Below are 22,974 nucleotides of genomic sequence, written 5' to 3'. Positions count from 1 at the left end.
GTGTGCCGATCAGAGTGCATCTGAGCCAGGATGCGTCGGTGTCCAAGGCACTGGATGAGCTAGGCAGGCTGAAGAGGGAAAACATTCCAGGCAGGCTTCCTGGAGGAGGGGTCTTGAGGGGATCTGGTGTCTGAGTCTCCTCCCTGGGGCTTAAGGAAAGTCTCCCCTGATTAAAAAAACAAAACAAAACAAGAACAATGACAAAAAAAAAGGGAGGAAATGAGAAGGCAAAGCTGTGGGGGCACAGAGGACAGAGGTCACAGACAGATCTGCTAGGATGTGTGACCCCGAGAGAGGAGAGGAGGAAGGAGGCCATCTAGAGGTGGAAGGCTGGGCGGCAGGTCAAACGCCACAGAGAAGTCGGGGGCTCAGCCCGGGCCTGGGCAGGGAGAGCGGGCTGAGGAAGTGGGCGGAGGGAGGCTGAAGGAGAAGTGAGAAGGAGGGTGAGTCAATCCCCCCATCAAGTCACCCGCCAACTCCGTCCCCCTCCCACAGCCCCCCCAAGCACACCCTGCCACCCGCCCCCAAGGGCCTGGCATCACCGTCTCCTCCATGACAGTGGGACGCAGAGTGGAGGGATGGGAGGACGGAGCCCCCCCTTTGAGGTGGGGAGCCTGGACTCAACCTCGCCCACCTCCCCTGGTGTCCCAGGATTGGGGCAGGAGGCCAGCAGATGGCCCAGGGGAGGCAGAACCAGAAGGAGGTGAGGCATCAGCGCCACCACTGCCCCACCCCGCCGCCCTGCCCCCTGCGGGGGCTCACTCCCATCTGGCCACCCCCCCACACGCAGGGCAGCAAGGAGCGCTTCCACTGGCAGAGCCACAACGTGAAGCAGAGCGGCGTGGACGACATGGTGCTGCTGCCCCAGATCACCGAGGACGCCATCGTGGGCAACCTCCGCAAGCGCTTCATGGACGACTATATCTTTGTACCCCGGGCCGTGGGCAGGGACAGGCAGATGATGGGGACAGGGACAGGAGGGTGACTGACCAGTGGGTGGAGGGACGGCAGGTGGATGACCGCAGGGAAGGGTGGCAGCGGGACTGCAGCACAGAAGGGACACACAGAGGCCTGAGCAAATGAACAGTGGGAGGGATAAGCAGTGAGAGCACGGGGGGGGGGGTGCGGGGGCAGATGCAGTGACAGCAGGGCTCTGCTTGGGGACGGCTGTGGTCCTCACTACTCCCTCAGGCCTGGGCCGCTCAGCCACAGTGCCTTTCATCTCTCCTTTTGAGACCCAGCCCTGTTTCTTCCCTAAGTGACTCAGAGCACATCCGAGCATCTCCACCTGAGCAGCGGGGCCCCAGAGGCCCCCGGGGCATTAGGATTAGGAGACAGGGGCCCATAAGGAACAAAAGCCAGAACACCGCAAAGCCCTTAACCGCACCCCAGACCTACATCGGCTCTGTGCTCATCTCCGTAAACCCCTTCAAGCAGATGCCTTACTTCACTGACCGAGAGATCGACCTCTACCAGGGCGCGGTGAGCCTGGGGCCAGGTGGGAGGCATAGCCCCAGGACCCCCAGGACCCCCAGCCCCTGGCCCTGGGCTGAGACCTGATCTTCTCCCCAGGCCCAGTACGAGAATCCCCCACACATCTACGCCCTCACAGACAACATGTACCGGAACATGCTCATCGACTGTGAGAACCAGTGTGTCATCATCAGGTACAGAGTGGGGGGGCCCCACATACTCCTGCCCAGGCCCCCAGGACAGCCTCACTGCCCTAGGGAGGCTCACTCAGAACTCCTGAGCCGCACAGAACCTTACTGTCCCTCTCTACCCTTGGCCCTGCTTTACTTTCCTTGTCACCACCTGGCCCATGATACGTTTATTTATTCATTCTGTACTGTCCATCTGTCCATTCTAAATACCAGCTCTGAGACGGCAGGGATTTTTGTCTTGTTCGCTACTGTTTCCCCAGAGGCTGGTATGGTGCCTGGCACACATTAGAGAATGAATGAATGAATGAATGAATGAATGAATGAATGATCAGGCACTAGAAAAGGTATTTACCCCTCCCAACACCCCCCTCTCTACTGGCTGCTGATCATTCTCTCCTTCACCCACCCCCAGTGGAGAGAGTGGAGCTGGGAAGACAGTGGCAGCCAAATACATCATGGGCTACATCTCCAAGGTGTCTGGTGGAGGCGAGAAGGTCCAGGTGAGGGGAGAACAGAAGGACAGGTTGGGTCCCCCCCCCACCTGCACAGTAGTTAACCCCCACGATCACCTACCTCGTCCTGACCTCTTGCCACCTCCACCTGCCTCTGCCCCCAGCACGTGAAGGATATCATCCTGCAATCAAACCCACTGCTGGAGGCCTTCGGCAATGCCAAGACCGTGCGCAACAACAATTCCAGCCGCTTTGTGAGTCTGCAGCCCCCCCTTTGGAGTAACTGCTCCCTCCATACTGACAGGCATGCACACCTGTGTTCCCACTAACAGAGGAACTAGCTGCTCCTCGATGGGAGACTCACTTCCTGCTTATGGGAGACTCACTTCCTGCTTATGGTCCGTCTTAAAAAGACTCCCCGACTAGCCGAACGGTATAGAAGCCTTGACTGGCCTGTTGCTAACATTCTTAAATATTTCCCTGGCTGCGATCATGCTACATCCTTTCCTATTCACAGCTCAGTTCCCAATTTATTCTCTCATTCATTCTTTCTTTCAACAAATCGTTCTCGGGCTCCTTCTTTGTGTCGGGCGTTAGCACTGAACCAAATGGAAGACAGACTAGATCCACAGGTCTGGATTTATGGTCTGATTCTGACACTATTTAGATTTGTGGCTTGGCAAAAAAAAAATGTTTCAGCAGCTTAAGCCTCCTAAAGCTCCTGTTCTCTCATCCATAAAATGGGGATGATGTTAATATCCATCTCACAGACCTCAGTAACTGCAGTACAACACCTACACGTGAGAATGATTTAACAAATTCCATACACTAGTAAGGTCTTTATTCCCCTAAATATTATTAATGATATTTTTATTTTCTAACGTATTTATCATGTAATTATATTTGAAGTACTTTCCTCAATGTTTTATTAAAAATTTTAGGGGATCCCTGGGTGGCGCAGCGGTTTGGCGCCTGCCTTTGGCCCAGGGCACGATCCTGGAGACCCGGGATCGAATCCCACATCGGGCTCCCAGTGCATGGAGCCTGCTTCTCCCTCTGCCTGTGTCTCTGCCTCTCTCTCTCTCTGTGTGTGTGTGTGACTATCATAAATTAAAAAAATAAATAAAAATAAAAAATAAAAATTTTAATGGGGCACCTGGGTGGCTCAGTCAGTTGAGCGTCCAACTCTTGCTTTCAGGGTCCTGAGTTTGGTACTGCATTGGGCTCCATACTGTAGGCGTGGTGCTTACGTTTTTAAAAAATTAACACAGAGATCTCTGGGTGGCTCAGTGGTTTGGCGCCTCCCTTCGGCCCAGGGTGTGATCCTGGAGTCCCGGGTCGAGTCCCACATCGAGCTCCCTGCATGGGGCCTGCTTCTCCCTCTGCCTGTGTGTGTCTGCCTCTCTCTCTCTCAATCTCTCTCTCTCTGTCTCTCATGAATAAATAAATAAAATATTTTTTAAAAAAATAAAATAAATAAAAATAAAAAAATTAACACAGAAAAATTGGGAGATTAGTATAATGAACACCTGCTGCCCACCTCCTAGATTCTATCATTAACATCTTGCTATACCTGCTTTATCAAATCTCCATCTGTTCTTTTTTTTTTTCTAAGTAAGCTCCACACCCAGTGTGTGGCCTGAACTCACAACTCTGACATTAAGAGTCACATGCTCCACCAACTGAGCCAGCCAGGTGCCCCTTTCCATCTTTTTATTTTGGGGGGTGCACTAGAGAGTAGACAGCAGACACCATACTTTGTGCTCCACCAACACTTCAGCATGCAGATCATTAATTATAATCCAATATAAATTTCTTTTATTTCTTTCATTTCCTTTAAAGTAAAATTTGCATATAGAAAACACATCAATCTAAAGTGGACTGTTCACCAAGTTTGGAAAAATGCATGCATCTGTGCAACCAAAACCCTATCAACATGCAAAGCATCACCGTCACTCCAGAAAGTTCCCCACCCCCTTTCACCTTTACTGTCAATCTCTATTCCCACCTCACCCCAGAAGCAACCTTCCTCTGGGTTTATTTTTTCCCACCATAGATTAGTTTCAACTGTTCTAGAACTTCATATAAATGGAATCACGCAATATATGTTTTCAAGCTACTGATACACACAAAAACATGGACAAACTACCAAAACATAATTATATTTTTTATTATTTTATTGTACAGTAGAATAGGTATATGTCCTGTAATGGGATGATGTCATGTGTATCGTCATTGCCTGGAAGTGGCAGAAAGGAAAAGTAAGGGGGCTTCTCTGCCCTCCAACCTCTGGCCAAAGTAGAACCAGACATTGTCAGAGACCAAGGAAGGGGTGTGTGGGGCCCTCACTCTGGGCTCAGGGACACCCAGGATCCCTGACACCCGCAGCAGCCTGCAGAGACATGGAGGCCTCTGTGTTGTGGTGGGAGGACTGGGAAACTGGTCAATAAAATGGGGTACTTCTATGTGCCAGGCACAGGCCTGGATGCCCTGATGAGGGCTGGAGTCATTAGAGGAGCAGCTTAAATGCTGAAGGGAAGGAGCTGATGCAGAGTGAACGTCCCTAAGTGGGAGGTGAAGAGAGAAAAGTTAGGTCACACGGGCAAGAGAGGGACAGTCCCCCACCTGCACCCCCCCCCCGGGGAGGGGGAACCCTGGGCATCTAACATGGCTCTCTTGGCTTCAGGGCAAGTACTTTGAGATCCAGTTCAGCCGCGGCGGGGAGCCAGATGGGGGCAAGATCTCCAACTTCCTGCTGGAGAAATCCCGAGTGGTCATGCAGAATGAAAACGAGAGGAACTTCCACATCTACTACCAGGTGCAAGAAAAGGGGCCGTGAGGCTGGGGCAGAGGGAGGGCCTGAGGGGAGACAGCAGGAGGGTCAGTGTCCAGGAGCCCATGGCAGCGAGGACTGCGGGGGTCACAGGGCTGCACCAGTCCATGTCAGATGCATGAGCATCGCTCGTCCTCCAGCTGCTGGAAGGAGCCTCCCAGGAGCAGCGGCAGAACCTGGGGCTCATGACCCCCGACTACTATTACTACCTCCAATCGGACACCTACAAGGTGGATGGCACGGATGACCAGAGCGACTTCAGCGAGACTTTGGTGAGTGGTGACCACCACTCTAGAAAACCGAGGCCCAGAGAGGGGCAGGGACTTGCCTAAGGTCACACAGCAAGTGGAGGAAATGGGCAGGACAGGGATCCAGGTGCCCTGACCCCTGTGTCCGTGCCCTGGCCCCAGAAGCCTAACCCAGGAGGGCGGGGTGGAGGTGGTGATTGGTGGTACAGGTTCTGTTCTGTTGCGCCTGCAGAACGCCATGCAGGTCATCGGGATCCCCCCCAATGTCCAGCAGCTGGTCCTGCAGCTTGTGGCGGGAATCCTGCACTTGGGAAACATCAGCTTCTGCGAAGATGGGAATTACGCCCGGGTGGAGAGTGTGGACCGTGAGTGTGGGTGCTGGGGAGGGCCAGGGGGCACATCTGTGCATGAGAACTGCTTCCTCCTAGTTCACCCCCGGGGGGTAAGGACCCATGAGGACAGTATCTGTGTCACTGGGCAAAATGGGGAGAGACGGGAGCTCCAGAGGAGGCCCAAGAGCCAAAGTGGCCGCCCCATGTCCCCCACCCTGGCAGTGCTGGCCTTCCCCGCCTACCTGCTGGGCATCGACAGCACACGGCTGCAGGAGAAGCTCACCAGCCGCAAGATGGACAGTCGCTGGGGCGGACGCAGCGAGTCCATCGATGTGACCCTCAACGTGGAACAGGCGGCCTACACCCGCGATGCCCTGGCCAAGGGGCTCTACGCCCGCCTCTTTGACTTTCTCGTGGAGGTGAGGGGGGCCAAGGCATGGGAGAGGCCCTGCCCCCAGACCGCCTTGGGCTCAGACTGCCAAGTAGGGAAGGCAGGCTTGACTGTCACCTCACCGATTCCTGGCAATGGGGGGCACGGCGCAGGGGCAGGAGGTGATCAGATGGAAGATGTAGGGAGAGGCTCCATCTGGCTGTGGCATGGAGCGCAGGAGGGAGGCGGCTGCTGGAACCATCCAGGCCTGGACCTGGGGGCTGTGCGGGTGGAGACACGTGGGTGCATTTGGGAGCCACGAGGGGGGCTGTCAGGAGGACAGTGGACAGGAGCGGAAGGGAACGGGACGTGTCACGGCAAAGGATGATGACGATCCCATCATAGTCAACCTTATGTAACACCTAGTCTACACCAGCGACTGTCCTAAGTACTGTTACATGTGTCAATTTAACTCCTTAATGAGGCGCTACAGAGTAGCTGCCATTATTACCCCATTTTGAAGATGAGAAACTAGAGGCTCAGAATGGTTAACAGGGAAGTGAGCTTCCAAGGTAGGAACCCGGATGTTTTAACTGGGGGCGGGGGCCTAGAGCCGGAGAAGGCTGGAGAGAAAGTACCATGAGAGGACGTAGCCTGTGACGGGGACTAAATCACCCCAAGAGAGTGGCAAGCTGGCCCTGACCCGCTGTCCCCACCCACCCACGTTGCAGGCCATCAACCGTGCCATGCAGAAGCCCCAGGAGGAGTACAGTATTGGTGTGCTTGACATTTATGGCTTTGAGATCTTCCAGGTACAGCCACTGCTCCCCAGCCTGCCCCCATCCCTCCCTCAGCCTCCTGGGGTGGCCTAGTGGCCCCAGGAGCTTCCGGCATCACCCCACTGATGGCGGCACCCTTTGCCTCCCATGGCAGAAAAACGGCTTTGAGCAGTTCTGCATCAACTTTGTCAACGAGAAGCTGCAGCAGATCTTCATCGAGCTCACCCTGAAAGCTGAGCAGGTGGGCAGGGGCAACCAGGTGGCCAGGAGCCAGAGGACGCTGGGGGTGGGGGCCAGGACCATGATGGTTGCTAAGCAACCAGGGGACACCCCCCCACAACCAGCCACCCATTCCAAACCTCTCTTTGCTGACCTGTCCAGGCCCCACCATGAAATCTCCTATGGAAGGGGTCTCCTTCCTCTAAACCTTTACAAGGGCTGGGGCATAGCCTCCTTGTTCATTCCTCCAATGAGCACCTGCTGTGTGCCAGGCACTGTTTGCAGTGCTGGGGACACTGCTGTGCAAGAGATGAACAAAAATTCCGGCTGTTTTCATCCTACCCATCCCTCAGAAGCAGAGCCTGAGACAAGGATTCAGGACAAATATCAGAAGAGGAATGAGGAAGGGGGGAGACAATTTTTTTAAAGCGGGGTGGGGGGCGCCTGGGTGGCTCAGTCAGTTAAGCATCAACTCTTGATTTTTTTTAAGATTTTATTTATTTATTTGACAAAGCAAGAGAGCATGCAAAAGCAAGGGGGAGGGACAGAGGGAGAGGGAGAAGCAGGCTCCCCACTGAGCAGGGAGCCCAATGTGGGACTCGATCCCAGGACCCTGGGATCATGACATAAGCTGAAGGCAGACACTTAACCAACTGAGCCACCCAGGCACCCCATGTCCAACTCTTGATTTTGGCTCAGGTTATGATATCAGGGTCCTAGGATCAAGCCCCACATCAGGCTCCCTGGTCAGTGAGAAGTCTGCTTGCAATTCTCTCTCCTTCTCCCCTTCTCCCCATTTGAACTCTCTCTCTCTCTTCTAAAATAAATAAATACTTTTTTAAAAAAATCCAGAATAGGGTGTATTAATGAGCAGGTTACATAGCAAGCAATTGGGATCAATTTCTGCTAAGCCCTGGGGACACTTCATAGCACGGAACTCAGAGGTGACCCACCCCAGAACCGAGGGAGCCAGGATATTTATCCACCAGCTCCTGTCTGTCTGTGTCAAGGGATGTCAGGGGCGATAGTTCCGGGATGCCCCACACAGGGCAACAGGCTTTGTTACTGGAGACAGTCCTAAGTGATGAAATAGGGAGATATGGGAAGACACCTTCCACACCTCCTTCACCACCCTTGAGAAGCATGCATTCTAGAAACATACAGAGACCCACCCTGTTCCTGTCCTCTTTGCTGCCCCCAGGAGGAGTATGTACAGGAGGGCATCCGCTGGACCCCCATCCAGTACTTCAACAACAAAATCGTCTGTGACCTCATTGAAAACAAGCTGGTGAGGACTGAGCCAGCTCTGTGGGTCTAGCTGGGCCCAGAGCAGGGCCTGGGAGAGGAGGAGAGGGTTAGGGCCCTTTCTCTGTTCCTGCCCCCTACTGGGGTGCAGAAGGAGCACACTTAATATCCCATCAGCCACCTCAACCACTCACTCTGCCCACCGCTTGTATCGTTCACTCAACAAACCTTCCCCAGGGCAGCCCACTCAGGGGCAGAGGGGCTAACCCTGATAGGACCCCCACCAGGACATCCCAACCTGGGAAAGGTAAGAGGCATGGATCCTTATGGGGTTCCTCACCCCACCCTGCCCCCCAGGAGCTTCCACAGCAGTCCCCACACCACCACCACCCCACTTTTGTTCTTGTATTTGGAAACCCCACCATCTCCTCCACTCCCTCCCTGTTCCAGGGAACAGGATGGGGGGACACTGATCTGCCACCCGCTTCCCCCACCCGCAGAGCCCCCCAGGTATCATGAGCGTCCTGGATGATGTGTGTGCCACCATGCATGCCACGGGCGGCGGCGCTGACCAGACCCTGCTGCAGAAGCTGCAGGCGGCAGTGGGCACCCATGAGCACTTCAACAGCTGGAGCTCTGGCTTTGTCATCCACCACTACGCTGGCAAGGTGACCCCCTCCCAACTGACCCCCAGGAACTAGTCTGGCTCCCACCCTGTTCCCTCAGCTAGGGCTGCAGAAACCCTCACTGGCCCTGGACCAAAGTCTCAGCTCTTCTCACTAACAGGACAGCTCTGCCTAACAGGAGAAAAACTCCCTACCATTGAGCCACATTGGGCATCAGACTCTCACACCCCAATCTGAGCTGCAAACCCCACTAACCCCCTGATCCAGGACATAGCCTTCTGACCCAAACTCAAAGACCCCAGGCCCAAGATGTAAGCCATCACGCTCCAAAATGAGCCGGAGCACCCCTACCCAAGACTATAGAAATCTGCTGGCCTCTGACCCTGGCCACAGTCCTCCTCCCCAGTTGACAGGACTACAGACCCCTCCCATTGACCTTAAGTGGGTGACCTTAAGACACCCCCCAGGGATCTTCTGGTCATCCTGCAGCCCACTGATCCCCAAACTGAGCTAGAGCTCCTGTGTTCCCTCAACCAGGACAATGGAGAACCCCCCACCTTGGATGGCAGACCTAGCCCACAAGCCTGACTGAACCCCCCCCCCCCGCCATAGATCCCCAGCCAGTGCTGGAACCCTCCTGACATGAACCCCAAGCCCTCAATTGACCACACACAGATACTCAATCTGACCTCTTCACTTCAGATCAAACAGCAGACACCCAGGAACCCTCTACCCGGGCAGTAGCACCTCATCCCCAATCCGGGCTAGAACTGGCACCTCCTCCTGCCTCTGACCCAGGCTGCAGCCCCAACCTTCCAATCTCAACTTGAACATGAGACCCCCTGGAACCCCAAGCCCATGCTGCAGCCCCCTGCCCCTTATCGTGAATCATAAGTACCCGCCCATCCTGTCAGCATAGGGTGGGTTCCTATGGGACCCCTGACCCCCTGGGCTGTAAGCATCCCCCAAAACTCAACAGCCCCTCACTGCCCCCAACACTGTCTCCCTCCAGGTCTCCTACGACGTTAACGGATTCTGTGAGAGGAACCGGGACGTTCTCTTCTCTGACCTCATAGAGCTGATGCAGACCAGTGAGCAGTGAGTGGCCTCCGGGCACCAATCCACTTCAGGATGGGGGGGGCTCCATCTTCCTGAGAACTCCCATCATGCCACAGACTCTGTGGGGGTGGCTGTCTGCAGAGACAGTGTTTCCAGTGACTGGCTCTGATTAAACAGCAGCCTGGGATCCCACAGGAAGAAGTAAGGACAGTGCTAGGGGCCGTGCCTCATGGCCCATGCAATGCATCCAGTGCCTCCTGTGCAAACCCAGTCCATGCAGGGTGTGGACGGTGTCCCCTGACACACCGTGAAAACACATCACACCCTGCATTTTTCCGTATTGACATGTATGGATCCATCTCCCTGGCCACAGCTGCATACCAGGTTTCCTTTTTTGCCTTTTTAACCTCCAAAATTTATCCAAGCTCCACTGTGTTCCAAGTACCATGTATTTGAACCTGTGGGGGATGGAGCCCGATCAGGTCAGGGAACACGGCTGCTCTCACTGAGAGGAGAGCCAAGTGGGGAGAGAGGTATTGGACTAGAAAAAAAAAAAAGGTAAACACAGCATTGCATGAAAGTCATAAGAGTCACCCATAAAAAATAAATTTATTAAAAGAAAAAAAGTCATAAGACAGTGGTCCATAAGAGGCTGAAATTAAGGCTCCCAGACCAGCAACACGAGCATCCCCTGAGCTGGGTACAAATGCGGAATTTCTCTCATGCTCCACCCTAGACCTACTAAATCAGAATATGCATTGTAACAAGTTGCCCCCGATGCCTCCTCGAGAACCATGTGCACATTTGAGTTTGAAATTCCGTGATCTAGAGCAGCGCTGTTACATCCCCGTCCATGTAGAATCCAAGCTTTAAAGTCACATCATAAACACACACACACACACACACACACACACACACACACAAATAATAATATAAATAAATAAATAAAAATAAATAAAGTCACATCATGACTTTAAAACAACCTTCTTGGGGCCCTTGGGTGGCTCAATCGGTCAAGCATCTGCCTTCAGGTCAGGTCATGATCTCAGGATCCTGGGATCGAGTCCTGCCTCGAGCTCGCTGCTCGGCGGGGAGTCAGATTCTCCCTCTCCCTCTGCCCCTCATCCAGCTAGCGCTCTCAAATAAACAAAACCTTTATAAATAAATAAATAAAATAAAACAACTGTACCTTCTTCAGGTACAATATGCATGCCATGAAATGTGCCCAACTTCAGAACTGATTTTCAGGAAATGTATCGAGCTGGGCAACCATGACCACTACCTAGTTGGGAACATTTGCATTAAACCCGAGAGATCCCCTCATGCCAAATTGCAGTAGACCCCTATTCCCATTACAGCATAATTTTAAATTTCCTAATAAGCACAGTTAAAAAGTAAGAAGGTGAGAGGCACCTGGCTGGCTTGGTCGGAAGGGCATGCAACCCTTCATCTCCGGGTCGTGAGTTTGAGCCCCACCTTAGAGAAGGGCAGAGATTACTTAAATAGATAAATAAACTTTAAAAAAAAAAGTAAAAAGGTGAATAGGTGACATTAAAAAAAATGCTTTCTTATACCCAATAGACCCAAAATACCACTTTGACATGCCAGGCATATAAAAATGACTAATGAATGACTATGAATGAATTATGAATGAATGAACTGCATTCTCGTTCCCCACACTGTGGTACTCCTTGAAACCCGGTACGCATTTTAACGCTCACAGCCCATCATGATTTGGCCAGGCCAAGTCTCAAGGGCCCCAATAACCACCTGTGACCAGGGGCTGCTGATACTGGAAAGCACAGAGCCTTGGTTCTCAAAGTAGGGTTCCTGGACCAGCGGCAGCGCTATCACCCAGGAACTCGTTAGAAATGACTGGGTCCCAGCCCGGATGTGAATGAGAAACTCCAGAGGGGCCAGGTGGGCACCCAGTCAGCCGTCCTTGCTTCCACAAGCTCTCCTGGCGATACTGGTATCCACTGGGGCAAGCCCTGGACAGGAAAACGAAGTTGATAAAGGGCTAGAGAGGGTGGTGGGCATCACTCATTTTTTTACTTTCTTTTAATTGTGTTGAGATACGGAAAACATAAAGTCTACCTTTTCACCACGTTGGATGGTACAGTTCTGTGGCGTTAAGCACCGTCACAATGCTGTGCCACCACCCCTACTCTCTCCTTCCAGAACTTTCTCATCCTCCGGGGTATGTAGGGATTGAGCAGCGCACTCATTCTGTGTCACGGTGGTCAGGGAAGATCTCACTGAGGAGATAAGAGAGGGAATCGGGAGCAGACCAAATGCTTGTGTCTGAGCAACTCCCTGTTGGTGGCCAATTAGACGGGGACTATCTATGGCTGTCACCAGCCAGGGCTACAGCAGAAAGCACCCTTGTCTGTATCTCCTTGCATGCACACACACAAACACACACACACAAGCCTGAGCATGTGGGATCGTTCCTCCAAGGGGTCCCTGCCCCTGTCGCCCAAGATGCTGCACCACTCAAGAAATGCTCCTGCGGAGCTGAACTTGGTTCTATTTTTCTTGCAACCCAAGTCATGCTTGGAGATGGAGGCAGAAGCAACAGAGTCAATCGATCAAGGATCCAAAAGGACAAAACCAACTCCCCGCTTCTCACCATTAGCCCCCCAATCAGGGAGAGCCCTACTCTGCAGTGTGCCCTCTAGGTCCCACCCCACCCCACCCCAGGCAGCCCCACCCCTGGGCAAGGGCACCCAAGGTTCGGCTGCACGTCTGACTCCTCCTGTCCTGTCTAGGGCCTTCCTCCGGATGCTCTTCCCTGAGAAGCTGGATGTAGACAAGAAGGGCCGCCCCAGCACCGCTGGCTCCAAGATCAAAGTAGGCCCGGGGCCGGGGAGGAGCACTGGGCATGGGCAGGGCTGTGTGTGTCTCTCCTCGTCCCTCCATCCATCTCTCGCACGTCCTGGGGCCTCCGCCCCCTTCTCTGGCACCCTCTGTGCTGCACAGGGGTCTTCTCTAAGCTCTGGGACTTGGCGGGTTGGACCAGTTTCCTTGAACTCCCCCTAACTCTCTAAACCCAAAAATGAACCATCATCTTAATAATTTTTTGGTCTTTTGGTTGCCACCATTTAAATTGTGGTAAAATATACATAAAACGTACCATCTTAACCACTGTTGAGCGCACAGCTCTGGGATAGGAAGCACATTCCCATCGTGCACCCACCCCCACCATCCATCTCCAGAACCTTCCATCTCCCCACAGAGAGACCCTGTCCCCCACCCCCTGCCCCACCCCTGGCTCCCACCATCTCCTCTCTGTCTCTGTGGACAGGCCTCCTCTGGGGACCCCCTGGGAGTGGAATCACAAAGGATGTGTCTTTTTGTGACTGGCTTACCTCACTCCACATTATGTCCTCAAAGTTTGTCCAGGCGGTGGCAGGTGTCAGGATGTCCTTCCTTCTTAAGGCTGAATAATCTTCCAGTGTGTGGACGGACCACATTTTTCTATCCATTCCTCCGTGGGTGGACACCTGGGTTGTTTTCATCTCTTACCTATAGTGAATAGCGCTGCTATCAGCTGGGTGTCCCATCCTAAGAATGTTTTGATAACCAGGCATTGAGCACTGGTCAGTGCTGGCGGCAAACTCTTCCACCTGGGGGATGGGGAGACCAAGGCTCAGAGAAGCACAGTCACTGCCCCAGATTACACAGCAGAGCCACAGTCCACATCAAGGTCTCTCATGCCACTGTCTCCAGTATCCCCTCCACCTGGAACAATTTCCTTTCTAGTCTCTTCCAAGAGGCTAAAATGTACCATCCAAGACATACATACACACATATGATTCTTTACTTCCAAAGTAGTGGTCCCCTGAAGACAGGCAGGAATGTCCTGTGCAACAGGTACTTCTGCGTGCTCAGGTACTCCATCAGCAAACGTTTGCTGAGCACTTACTATGCGTCCGATTAAGTGGTGAGTGCCGCAGATGTGAGAGCTCCTAGTCTGAGGTTCCAGGATCAGAGTGACATACAATACCAAGTCCCCGTGCTGTGTGCTAATGGAAGTATGCAGAGACCAAGGACACCTGACCCCATGGCTCACCAGGAGCCAGCCCCCCACCCCACTCAACGGGTCTCTGTCTCTTGGGCCTGTATCCAGGGTGGGAGGAGAGAGGGTCCAAGGGTCTCCTCATGTGCACCACCCGCTGCCTTCTCCTCCACCTCAGAAACAAGCCAATGACCTGGTGGCCACGCTGAAGAGATGTACACCCCACTATATCCGCTGCATCAAACCCAATGAGACCAAGAAGCCCCGTGACTGGGAAGAGAGCAGGTAACTCCCCCCCGGACCAATCCACACAGCCTCTCCCCTAGACTGACCCGTCTCCCAGAACCCACCCGGAGTCATGTGTGACCCATCCCAAGACTGATGGAGGCTGACCCCCAGGACCAGCGCAGAACTCCCAGGGTCCTAGCGCTGACCAAGACCCTCCGGACTGACCGGGTGCAGGTTGGCCTGAGTGCAGGGATGACCTGAGGGCGGGATGACCTGAGTGCAGGGATGAGCTGAGGGCAGAATGACCTGAGGGTGGGATGACCTGAGTACAGGATGACCCAAGGGCAGGGATGATGTGAGTGCAGGATTACCCGAGGGCAGGGATGATCTGAATACAGGGATGACCTAAGTGCAGGGATGAGCGGAGTGCAGGGATGAGCTGAGTACGGGATGACCTGAGGGCGAGATGACCTGAGGGTGGGATGACCAGAGTGCAAATGTGACCCAAGTGCAGGGATGACCCGAGTGCGGGATGACCCAAGTGCAGGGATGACCCAAGTGCAGGATGACCCGAGTGCAGGGATGACCCGAGTTCAGGGGTGACCCGAGTGCAAATATGACCCAAGTGCAGGGATGACCCGAGTGCGGGATGACCCAAGTGCAGGGATGACCCAAGTGCAGGACAATGCAGGAACGAGCACAGTGCCCTCAGCCCCAGACCTGAGGACACATCCCCTAGAATTAACCCTGGAACTGACCACAGAACTAACAGAGCCCTCCCCACACACACAGAACTGACTGCCAGGCTGACCCCTGGCACCGGCACTAAAGTCACCCCCCAAACTGCCCCCAGCATGAATCCAGACCCAGCGAGCCTCCCATCTGCCCTTTCAGCCCTGCCCAGCAGCACCCACCCACTCCCAGGACTAGGGAATACCCCCCCCAGGGGACTCACTGCCTTTCACCCTTAGGGTCAAGCACCAGGTAGAGTATCTGGGCCTCAAGGAAAACATCAGGGTGCGCCGTGCTGGCTTCGCCTACCGCCGCCAGTTCTCCAAGTTCCTGCAGAGGTGAGGCACCCCCACCCGGGCCCTGGGCCCTCACTGGCAGGGACCTGTCCCCCCAACCCTCCCATGTCCTCTGCCTCCAGGTACGCCATCCTGACCCCTGAGACGTGGCCACAGTGGCGAGGGGACGAGCGCCAAGGGGTCCAGCACCTGCTTCGGGCAGTCAACATGGAGCCAGACCAGTACCAGATGGGGAGCACCAAGGTCTTCGTCAAGAACCCCGAGTCCGTAAGTGTGAGAGAGGGGCAGACACCCGCCTCGCCGCCAGGGCTCCGGTCCTGCTCGTCGGAGCCACTTTAGGCCTCAGGCATGTTTCCTTCCCACCCCGCGAGTCTCAGTTTCTCCATCTGGAAAGTGGGGAGAGTAGTGGGCACCCTGCCGGACTGGGGTCAGGATCAGACAAAACGGGAAGCACCCTGTCCAGTGGGTGGACGTGGCAAGTGCTCAGAAGAACCCCAATCCACTGGGCAGCCCATGGTGGCCAGCAGGCAGGTGGAGACACACATGGCCACCTGCGGGGACAAGCCACCTGCGAGGGATAAGAACCCACAGCTTATCCAGAACGGCTTTTGTCCCTCGTTTCCTTCTTCCCATCCTTCTCTTTCCTCCTGCTTCCTTTTTCACCACCTTCTTTCCATACTTTCTCCTCCTTTCTCTTACCTCCTACTGTTCCTTCATTCCTGAACACGTTAGGTCCCCAGGCCTGAGACTCAGGTCCGTCCAAGTGACAGTTTGCTTATCCCCAAACCTGCCCCAGGCCCTCATCCATCAAAGACAAGCCTCCTTCTGCATCCTCCAAGGCACAAGTAACCCCTCTGGCACGTTACGGTCAGCTCTCAGCCTTCTACCAAAGGCTGGGGGCACCACCACCCACTCTATGCTGTCTCTGCCTCCAGGTGGAAAAAAAGTCTAAGTAACAAGGACAAGTCTGTTCTGGGGACGCAACCCACAGCTCGGTGACCAGAGTTAACAATGCTCGGAACCTGCTGAGAGTAGATCGTCCCTGTTCTCCCCCCGACACACACACACAAGAAATGGTAGCTACGTTCAGGGTGGGGTGCTAGCTAGCCCATGGGGGTCATCATCCTGCAATACGCACATGGATCAAACCAACTCATGCCACACCTTAAATTTGCACAAGGTCATACCTCAATTATATCTCAATAAACCTGGGTTTGTTGAGAAAAGCAACAGTCACAAGGACAGCAAAGAGCAGGGCCAAGGGAGACGCCGGGCTGGCTGTCGGCAGAACATGCAACTCTTTTTTTTTTTTTTAATTTTGTAATTTAAATTCAATTTGCCAACGTATAGTGTAACACCCAGTGCTCAGTCCGTAAGTAGGGCGTGCAACTCTTGACCTCGGGGTTGGAAGCTTGAGCCCCACGTTGGGTCTAGGAGAGATTACTTAAACGTTAAATCTTTCCAAAATAAATAAATAAAAAGGCAGGGAAGGGCCTGCCTGGCCACCTGCTGCCACGCGAGGATTGGGCAGTAAATGGGGAGCGGGCCCGTAGGCATGAGCTGGGCTGGTTCACCACACTCCCGGGCCAATCTTCCGCTCCCAGCCTGGGCCAAGCTGGAGCACCGAGGAAAGGTCTGCTGCCTGCCCGGGGCCCGGTTAGGTGCCTTGTCACCTGCGTGATGATGGCACCTGCCCTACTGGCGCCTCAGGGACTCGAGGACAACTAGGAGCTTTTCAAGATGGTTCTCTTGATGTTACTATAACCTACCAGGAACTGACTTCTCACCAAACCAAACACATGACACAGTGGGGTGGAGACTCTGGAGATGTCACAGGTACAAAAACAGTCTGTCAAGGCAGGGGGCGGGGGGAAGGGGGGCTCCAGGCTGGCTCAGTCAGTTAAGCATCCAACTCTTGATTTTGACTCAGGTTATGATCTCAGGGTCATGTGATTGAGCCCTGCATGGGGGGCTCCATACTCAGTGGGGAGTCTGCTTGGGACTCTCTCTCCCTCTCCCTCTGCACCCTCCTCCCCAGATCATGTGGGCACTCGCTCACTCTCACTCTAAAAAAGAAAAGAAAAGAAAAGAAACCCAAAAAACCCCAGTCTGGAATTGCATTCAAAGCAGATAGCTCGGGGATCCCTGGGTGGCTCAGTGGTTTAGTGCCTGCCTTTGGACCAGGGCGCGATCCTGGAGTCCTGGGATCAAGTCCCACGTCGGGCTCCCTGCATGGAGCCTGCTTCTCCCTCCTCCTGTGTCTCTGCCTCTCTCTCTCTCTCTCTCTCTCTATCATAAATAAATAAATAAATAAATAAATAAATAAATAAATAAATAAATATAAAAAAAAGAACAACAAAGCAGATTAGCATCACAAACCAAAACTGCCTATCACTAAAACTGCACCTGGAACGATTTGGTTTGTAACAGTTGAGAAAGAAAGGAGGGAGGCAGGGTTAGAAAAAGAGGATGGGAGGGACAGAGAATCCACCTTGCCAAATCCAACTCCGAAAGAAACATGTAAAAATTAAAAAAAAAAGAAAGAAACATGTAAAAATTGACCCTGAAGGGGCACCTGAGTGGCACAGTCCATTGAGCATCCGAATCTTGGTTTTTGGCTCAGGCCGTGCTCTCGGGGTTGTGAGATCCAGTCCCACAGTTGTGCTCCGTGCTCAGCACAGGGTCTGCTGAAGACTCTTTCTTCCTCTCCCCTCTGCCTTTCCTTGCCCCCGCTCTCTCCCTCTCTCCAATAAATAAATCGCTTTACAATTTTTTTTAAAGTAAAAAAAAAAATTTTTTAAAGTGACACTGAAAAAAAAAAAAACCAAATAGACAAAGCTAGCACTGGCTAAGACTATATAAGGTAAAATCAAATTCTGACAAAGAAATGCAGTCTGCAAAAAAAATAAAAAAATTAAAAAAAAGAAATGCAGTCTGCACATTTTGAGGTGGAGAAGATAAACTGGCTGAAAATAATGAAATTCACAAAGAGAAAAATTTGGTGGAAAAGAATTTGTAAGAAAAAAAAAGACTGAAAATTTTCACAGGACAAAACTGATCTTGATGATAATCATTTTAAATTTTTTACCTTTTTTTTTAAGATTTCATTCATTTACTTGAGAGAGAGAGAGCATGAGCAGGGGGGAGATCGAGAGAGAAGCAGGCTCCATGCCGAGCAGGGAGCCTGAAACGGGGCTCGATCCCAGGACCCCGGGATCATGACCCAAGCTGAAGGCAGGTGCTCAACCAACTGAGCCACCTGGGCGCCTGAGAATCATTTTAGTAAAATGAAAACAGAAGAAACAAACAAACATGGGAACGGTTTTATGACTGTTTACAACTGTGCTATATCAAAGATCCAAGAATTAAAAAAAAAAAAAGATCCAAATGGAGTTGGCGACTTTCTCAACCAAAAATGCACTTAACATTGGGATGATTCGGACTTGGATTCTTTTTCTTGTAAACATGGACTCAAAATATCCTTGATGTTTTACACACCTGCTGGCTGTCACTGCCCGTCATGCTTGGTGTGTTCACTTCCTGTGGCTGCTGTTAACAGAATACCACGACTTGAGCCAACAAATTCATTTTCTCATGTTTCTAAAGGCTAAAAATCCAAAATCAAGGTGCTAGCAGGGCCGTGCTCCCTCTAAAGGCTCCAGGGAAGATCCTTCCTTGACTCTCCCTAACTTCTGGTGGCTGCCAGGCATCCATGCCATTCCTGATCGCTCCAACCTCCGCCTCTGTCATCCCATGGCCTTCTTGTGTTTGGCTCCAAATGTCCCTCTTCCTAGAAGGACACCAGTCATATTGGATTGAGGGCCCACCCTACTCTAGCATGACCTCAAAGACCCTCTTTCCAGGAAAGGTCACAGTCACAGGTTCTGGGTGGACATTGCGGGGGAGCGCTATTCAAACCAGTACAGTAGGATAAGCTCAGATTTGGGGCCTATCTCACCCACTCAGGCACACACAGCCCTGGCCTCTGCACATGAAGGAGATGAATTTTATTTTATTTTTAAAAAGATTTTACTTGTTTGAGAGAGAGAGAGCATGAGAGGGTAGAGGGGTCAAAGGAGAGGGAGAAGTAGACTCCCCACCGAGCAGGGGAACCCAATGTGGGGCTCGATCCCAAGACCCGGGGATCATGACCTGAGCCAAAGGCAGATGCTTATCTGACTGAGCCACCCAGGTCCCTTGAAGGAGATGAATTCTATTTTTTTTTTAAAGATTTTGTTTAAGAGAGAGAGGGTGCCACCTAGGCACCCCCAAGGAGACAGATTTTAAACTCTGTAGACAGGAAGATTACTATCCCAAATTGAAAACGAATCCCCTTCCCTTAGCAGAAATAACGAGGTTGCAGGACACTTGTCCCATCTGCCCTAAACAGCTAAGGGAAGAGAGGACTCCTGGTTGACTGGCTCGCCCCCAGTCCTGCAAGTGCTCTATTCATACCTGACATCCTCTCAGCAAACTCCAGAATGCACTCACGTGCCCTCCAGACACCCCATACAGGGAGGTGTTACTTGGATATGCTTTGCACACAGACCCACTGACCCCATAGGATATTGGCCTGAGAAACAGAGGAATATGGAAACTCCACTCTATTCCCTACAGGTCGTGAAACTGTAGTCTTGGTGGGGGGTTTTCCTTCCTGGTGAGAAGATCCCCACCTTTCGTGAACACATAAATATCTACAGCTTTAAAAGTTCCCCAAGGGGATCCCTGGGTGGCTCACCGGTTTAGCGCCTGCCTTCAGCCCAGGGCCTGATCCTGGAGACCTGGGATCGAGTCCCACATCGGGCTTCCTGCATGAGGCCTGCTTCTCCCTCTGCCTGTGTCTCTGCCTCTCTCTCTGTATCTATCTCTCATGAATAAATAAGTAAAGTTTTAAAAAAATAAAAATAAAATAAAGTTCTCCAAGATATATAGATATATATTTTCTTTAAGATTTATCTATTTTAGAGAGAGGGCATGAGCAGGGGGAGGGGCAGAAGGAAAGGCGGGGAGAGAGACAGAGAGACAGAGAGACTCCCCACTGAGCAGGGAGCCCCAGGAGGGGCTCGAACTCACACCCCTGAGATCATGACCGGAGCCGAAATCAAAAGCTGGACGCTCCACCAACTGAGCCACCCAGGCACCCCTCCAGGGTATATTTTTCCAAGTGCACCTGAACCAAGGATCTACAGAACTACTTCAGTCCTTGCTGGGAACACTGGGGTTTCTGGAAATCATCAACCACCTTGGTCAGCAAAGCAGGCAGCCGGGCTTTTAGCAGTGATGTGACATTTGCATACTTGACAAATCCCTCTGGGTGAAGTGCTACTTCTTTTTCTTTTTTTTTTTTTAAGGTGGAGGTTTTTGTTTTTTTTTTTTTAATTTTTATTTATTTATGATAGTCACAGAGAGAGAGAGAGAGGCAGAGACACAGGCAGAGGGAGAAGCAGGCTCCATGCACCGGGAGCCCGATGTGGGATTCGATCCCGGGTCTCCAGGATCGCGCCCTGGGCCAAAGGCAGGCGCCGAACGCTGCGCCACCCAGGGATCCCGCTACTTATTTTTCTTAATACAGCCTCATTTTACTTTCAGTATTTCCCATTTTGGTATTTCCCCGATCGACGCTGTCCCTTCTATCGCTAAATCTGAGTACAACATTCCCCAGCCATCTATCTTATTCCAATAGGTTGTTCTATTCTTTGCTCAGCACCCCGTTGTTCTTATTACTGTAGATTTAGAACTTTTCATATCCAGTGGCCTCCCCTCCTTGATACGTTCACTGCTATTATTCTAAGTGAAGAGACATCCTTCGTGGCATTTCTACTCTGACTTGCTCCAATACAGTTTATTCCCCCAAGTGCCCTCTGGACTGAGACTCTTGAAACTCAAAAGTCTGCCCTCTGCAGGCGCTTCTTTTCCAAGGCTGGCACGTATGGCTGTGCAGGTTGTACACTCTACAACCTGCACAGTCTCCAGGTACATCACAATCCTATGCAGCAGATTGTCATATTTATGGTATTCTGGTGGTGCTCTAAGATGCACATTGGTCCGCCTCTTTTAACATCTCTGAAATTGGGGTGTACCTCCCATGGGTGACATATGAGTGCATAACTTGACAGTGTGAGAAACTGTGATGTTATACCATTTCTGGCAAGGCTACAGAGTCCGTAAGAGGCAGAGCTGGGATTCGAACCCTGCAACACCAGCCTAGAGTTTAATTTAATGCAGGGGCTTATGCCCCATAGTGGGAGGGAACCCTGGGTTCAGTCATTTGGAGGAAGGAAAAGATCTTTTTGACCATAGAGTATGAGCACGTGTGCAGGTGCCCGCAAGCAAGAGCAAGTGGACGGGGTGGGATCGAGGAAAGACCCACTGCCCTTCCCTCTGTCCCAGCTCTTCCTTCTGGAGGAGATGCGAGAGCGCAAGTTCGATGGCTTTGCCCGCACCATCCAGAAGGCCTGGAGGCGCCACGTGGCGGTCCGGAAGTATGAGGAGATGCGGGAGGAAGGTGAGAGGCTGCAGAGGGATGCTCAGGGTGGGGACAGATGGACTTGGAGGAGTCGGGCCACAACCGCTGCCTCCCTGCCCCTTGTCCCCACAGCTTCCAACATCCTGCTGAACAAGAAGGAGCGGAGACGCAACAGCATCAATCGGAACTTCGTCGGGGACTACCTGGGGCTGGAGGAGCGACCAGAGCTGCGTCAGTTCCTGGGCAAGAGGGAACGTGTGGACTTCGCTGACTCGGTCACCAAGTACGACCGCCGCTTCAAGGTGAGGCACTAGTAGGTGGGCGCGTCTGGGACTCTGGCCCCAGCCTGGCACCCCCACCACAGGTACACCCTCACACTGGCCCAGATACACCTGTCCACAGGTATATATTCACCTAGCCTGATACACCTGCCCCATCACAAGTATGCCCTCACCTGGCCCAGACACATCTGTCCACAGATAAGCATTCAATTAGTGTAGACACATCTAGCTATTAAATATGTCTTCATAAATAAATAAATAGATAGATAAATAAATAAATAAATAAATAAATACAATACAATACAATAAAATAAAATAAAATAAAATAAAATAAAATAAAATAAAAATAAATATCTCTTCACGTAGCCCAGACCGACCTGTCCATCACATACATCTGCACCTGGCCAGACACAGCTCTCCACAATTACACACTTGCCTCACCCAGAAGCCCTGACCACAGGGCCACCCACACTTGTCCTGGACACACCTATTCATTAGATATGCCCTCAGCCAGTCTACGTAGATTTGTCAATTAGACATATCTTCACCTGGCCCAGATACACCTGCACACAGGTACACTCTCATCTGACCTGGGCACCCATGTCCAGCAGGCATACCTCCACTATCGTGTACCTGTTCACTGGCCCAGAAACCCCTCTCCAGCCAATATACCCTTACTTAACCTCCTATCCCTTATGTAATGTAAGTCCTCATATACCTTCACATGGAGGAAAACCCTCAGCCGACCTGTCCCTCACCTGCCAGCACCACTCCCCTGCCTGGGGGTGATGCCCTGGAGCCAGGTTGCCCAAGCTCTGGGCTCCAGCCACCAGCTCTGCTCCTGCATCCTCACAGCCCATCAAGAGGGACTTGATCCTGACGCCCAAGTGTGTGTATATGATCGGCCGGGAGAAGGTGAAGAAGGGACCAGAGAAGGGCCAGGTGCGTGAGATCCTGAAGAAGAAGCTGGAGATCCAGACCCTTCGGGGAGTTTCCCTCAGGTGAGGCCAGGCCCTGGCCTGCCCGCTTCTCACCCCGTCTGTCACTCTGACCATCTAACCTACCGCTATACCTGGAAGCCTCTCTTGGCTCTGTCACCTTCACCTGCCCCCACACTCCTGAT

At 52.4% G+C, this 22,974-nt stretch overlaps 1 protein-coding gene and 1 long non-coding RNA gene across 2 annotated transcripts in view; one reads left to right on the top strand and one right to left on the bottom strand.

Annotated features, from left to right (window-relative positions):
* MYO1F (myosin IF) overlaps positions 1-22,974 on the top strand; it is a 35,603-nt gene that overhangs the window by 7,921 nt on the left and 4,708 nt on the right. Inside the window, exons 2-22 of the mRNA XM_055344942.1 lie at positions 791-928; positions 1,393-1,482; positions 1,573-1,667; positions 2,077-2,164; positions 2,281-2,370; positions 4,803-4,934; positions 5,090-5,221; positions 5,430-5,562; positions 5,752-5,948; positions 6,631-6,711; positions 6,833-6,919; positions 8,099-8,185; positions 8,643-8,810; positions 9,781-9,866; positions 12,599-12,680; positions 14,027-14,133; positions 15,048-15,146; positions 15,227-15,371; positions 21,495-21,609; positions 21,703-21,872; positions 22,707-22,852. Of these exons, the coding sequence (XP_055200917.1) occupies positions 791-928; positions 1,393-1,482; positions 1,573-1,667; positions 2,077-2,164; positions 2,281-2,370; positions 4,803-4,934; positions 5,090-5,221; positions 5,430-5,562; positions 5,752-5,948; positions 6,631-6,711; positions 6,833-6,919; positions 8,099-8,185; positions 8,643-8,810; positions 9,781-9,866; positions 12,599-12,680; positions 14,027-14,133; positions 15,048-15,146; positions 15,227-15,371; positions 21,495-21,609; positions 21,703-21,872; positions 22,707-22,852 (2,468 nt within the window). The remainder of the gene's footprint in view (positions 1-790; positions 929-1,392; positions 1,483-1,572; positions 1,668-2,076; positions 2,165-2,280; positions 2,371-4,802; positions 4,935-5,089; positions 5,222-5,429; positions 5,563-5,751; positions 5,949-6,630; positions 6,712-6,832; positions 6,920-8,098; positions 8,186-8,642; positions 8,811-9,780; positions 9,867-12,598; positions 12,681-14,026; positions 14,134-15,047; positions 15,147-15,226; positions 15,372-21,494; positions 21,610-21,702; positions 21,873-22,706; positions 22,853-22,974) is intronic.
* LOC129522591 (uncharacterized) lies at positions 11,445-13,342 on the bottom strand. The gene is made up of 3 exons (XR_008666911.1): positions 13,199-13,342; positions 11,925-12,085; positions 11,445-11,818 (listed from the first exon to the last, which is right to left on the bottom strand). It is a non-coding gene; the product is annotated as an uncharacterized LOC129522591 (long non-coding RNA).

This window comes from Nyctereutes procyonoides, unplaced genomic scaffold (genome assembly GCF_905146905.1).
Source record: "Nyctereutes procyonoides isolate TBG_1078 unplaced genomic scaffold, NYPRO_anot_genome, whole genome shotgun sequence".
Classification (NCBI taxonomy): domain Eukaryota; kingdom Metazoa; phylum Chordata; class Mammalia; order Carnivora; family Canidae; genus Nyctereutes; species Nyctereutes procyonoides.
The sequence above is the reverse complement of the archived record's forward strand: the minus strand, read 5'-3'. Positions and strand labels throughout refer to the sequence as shown.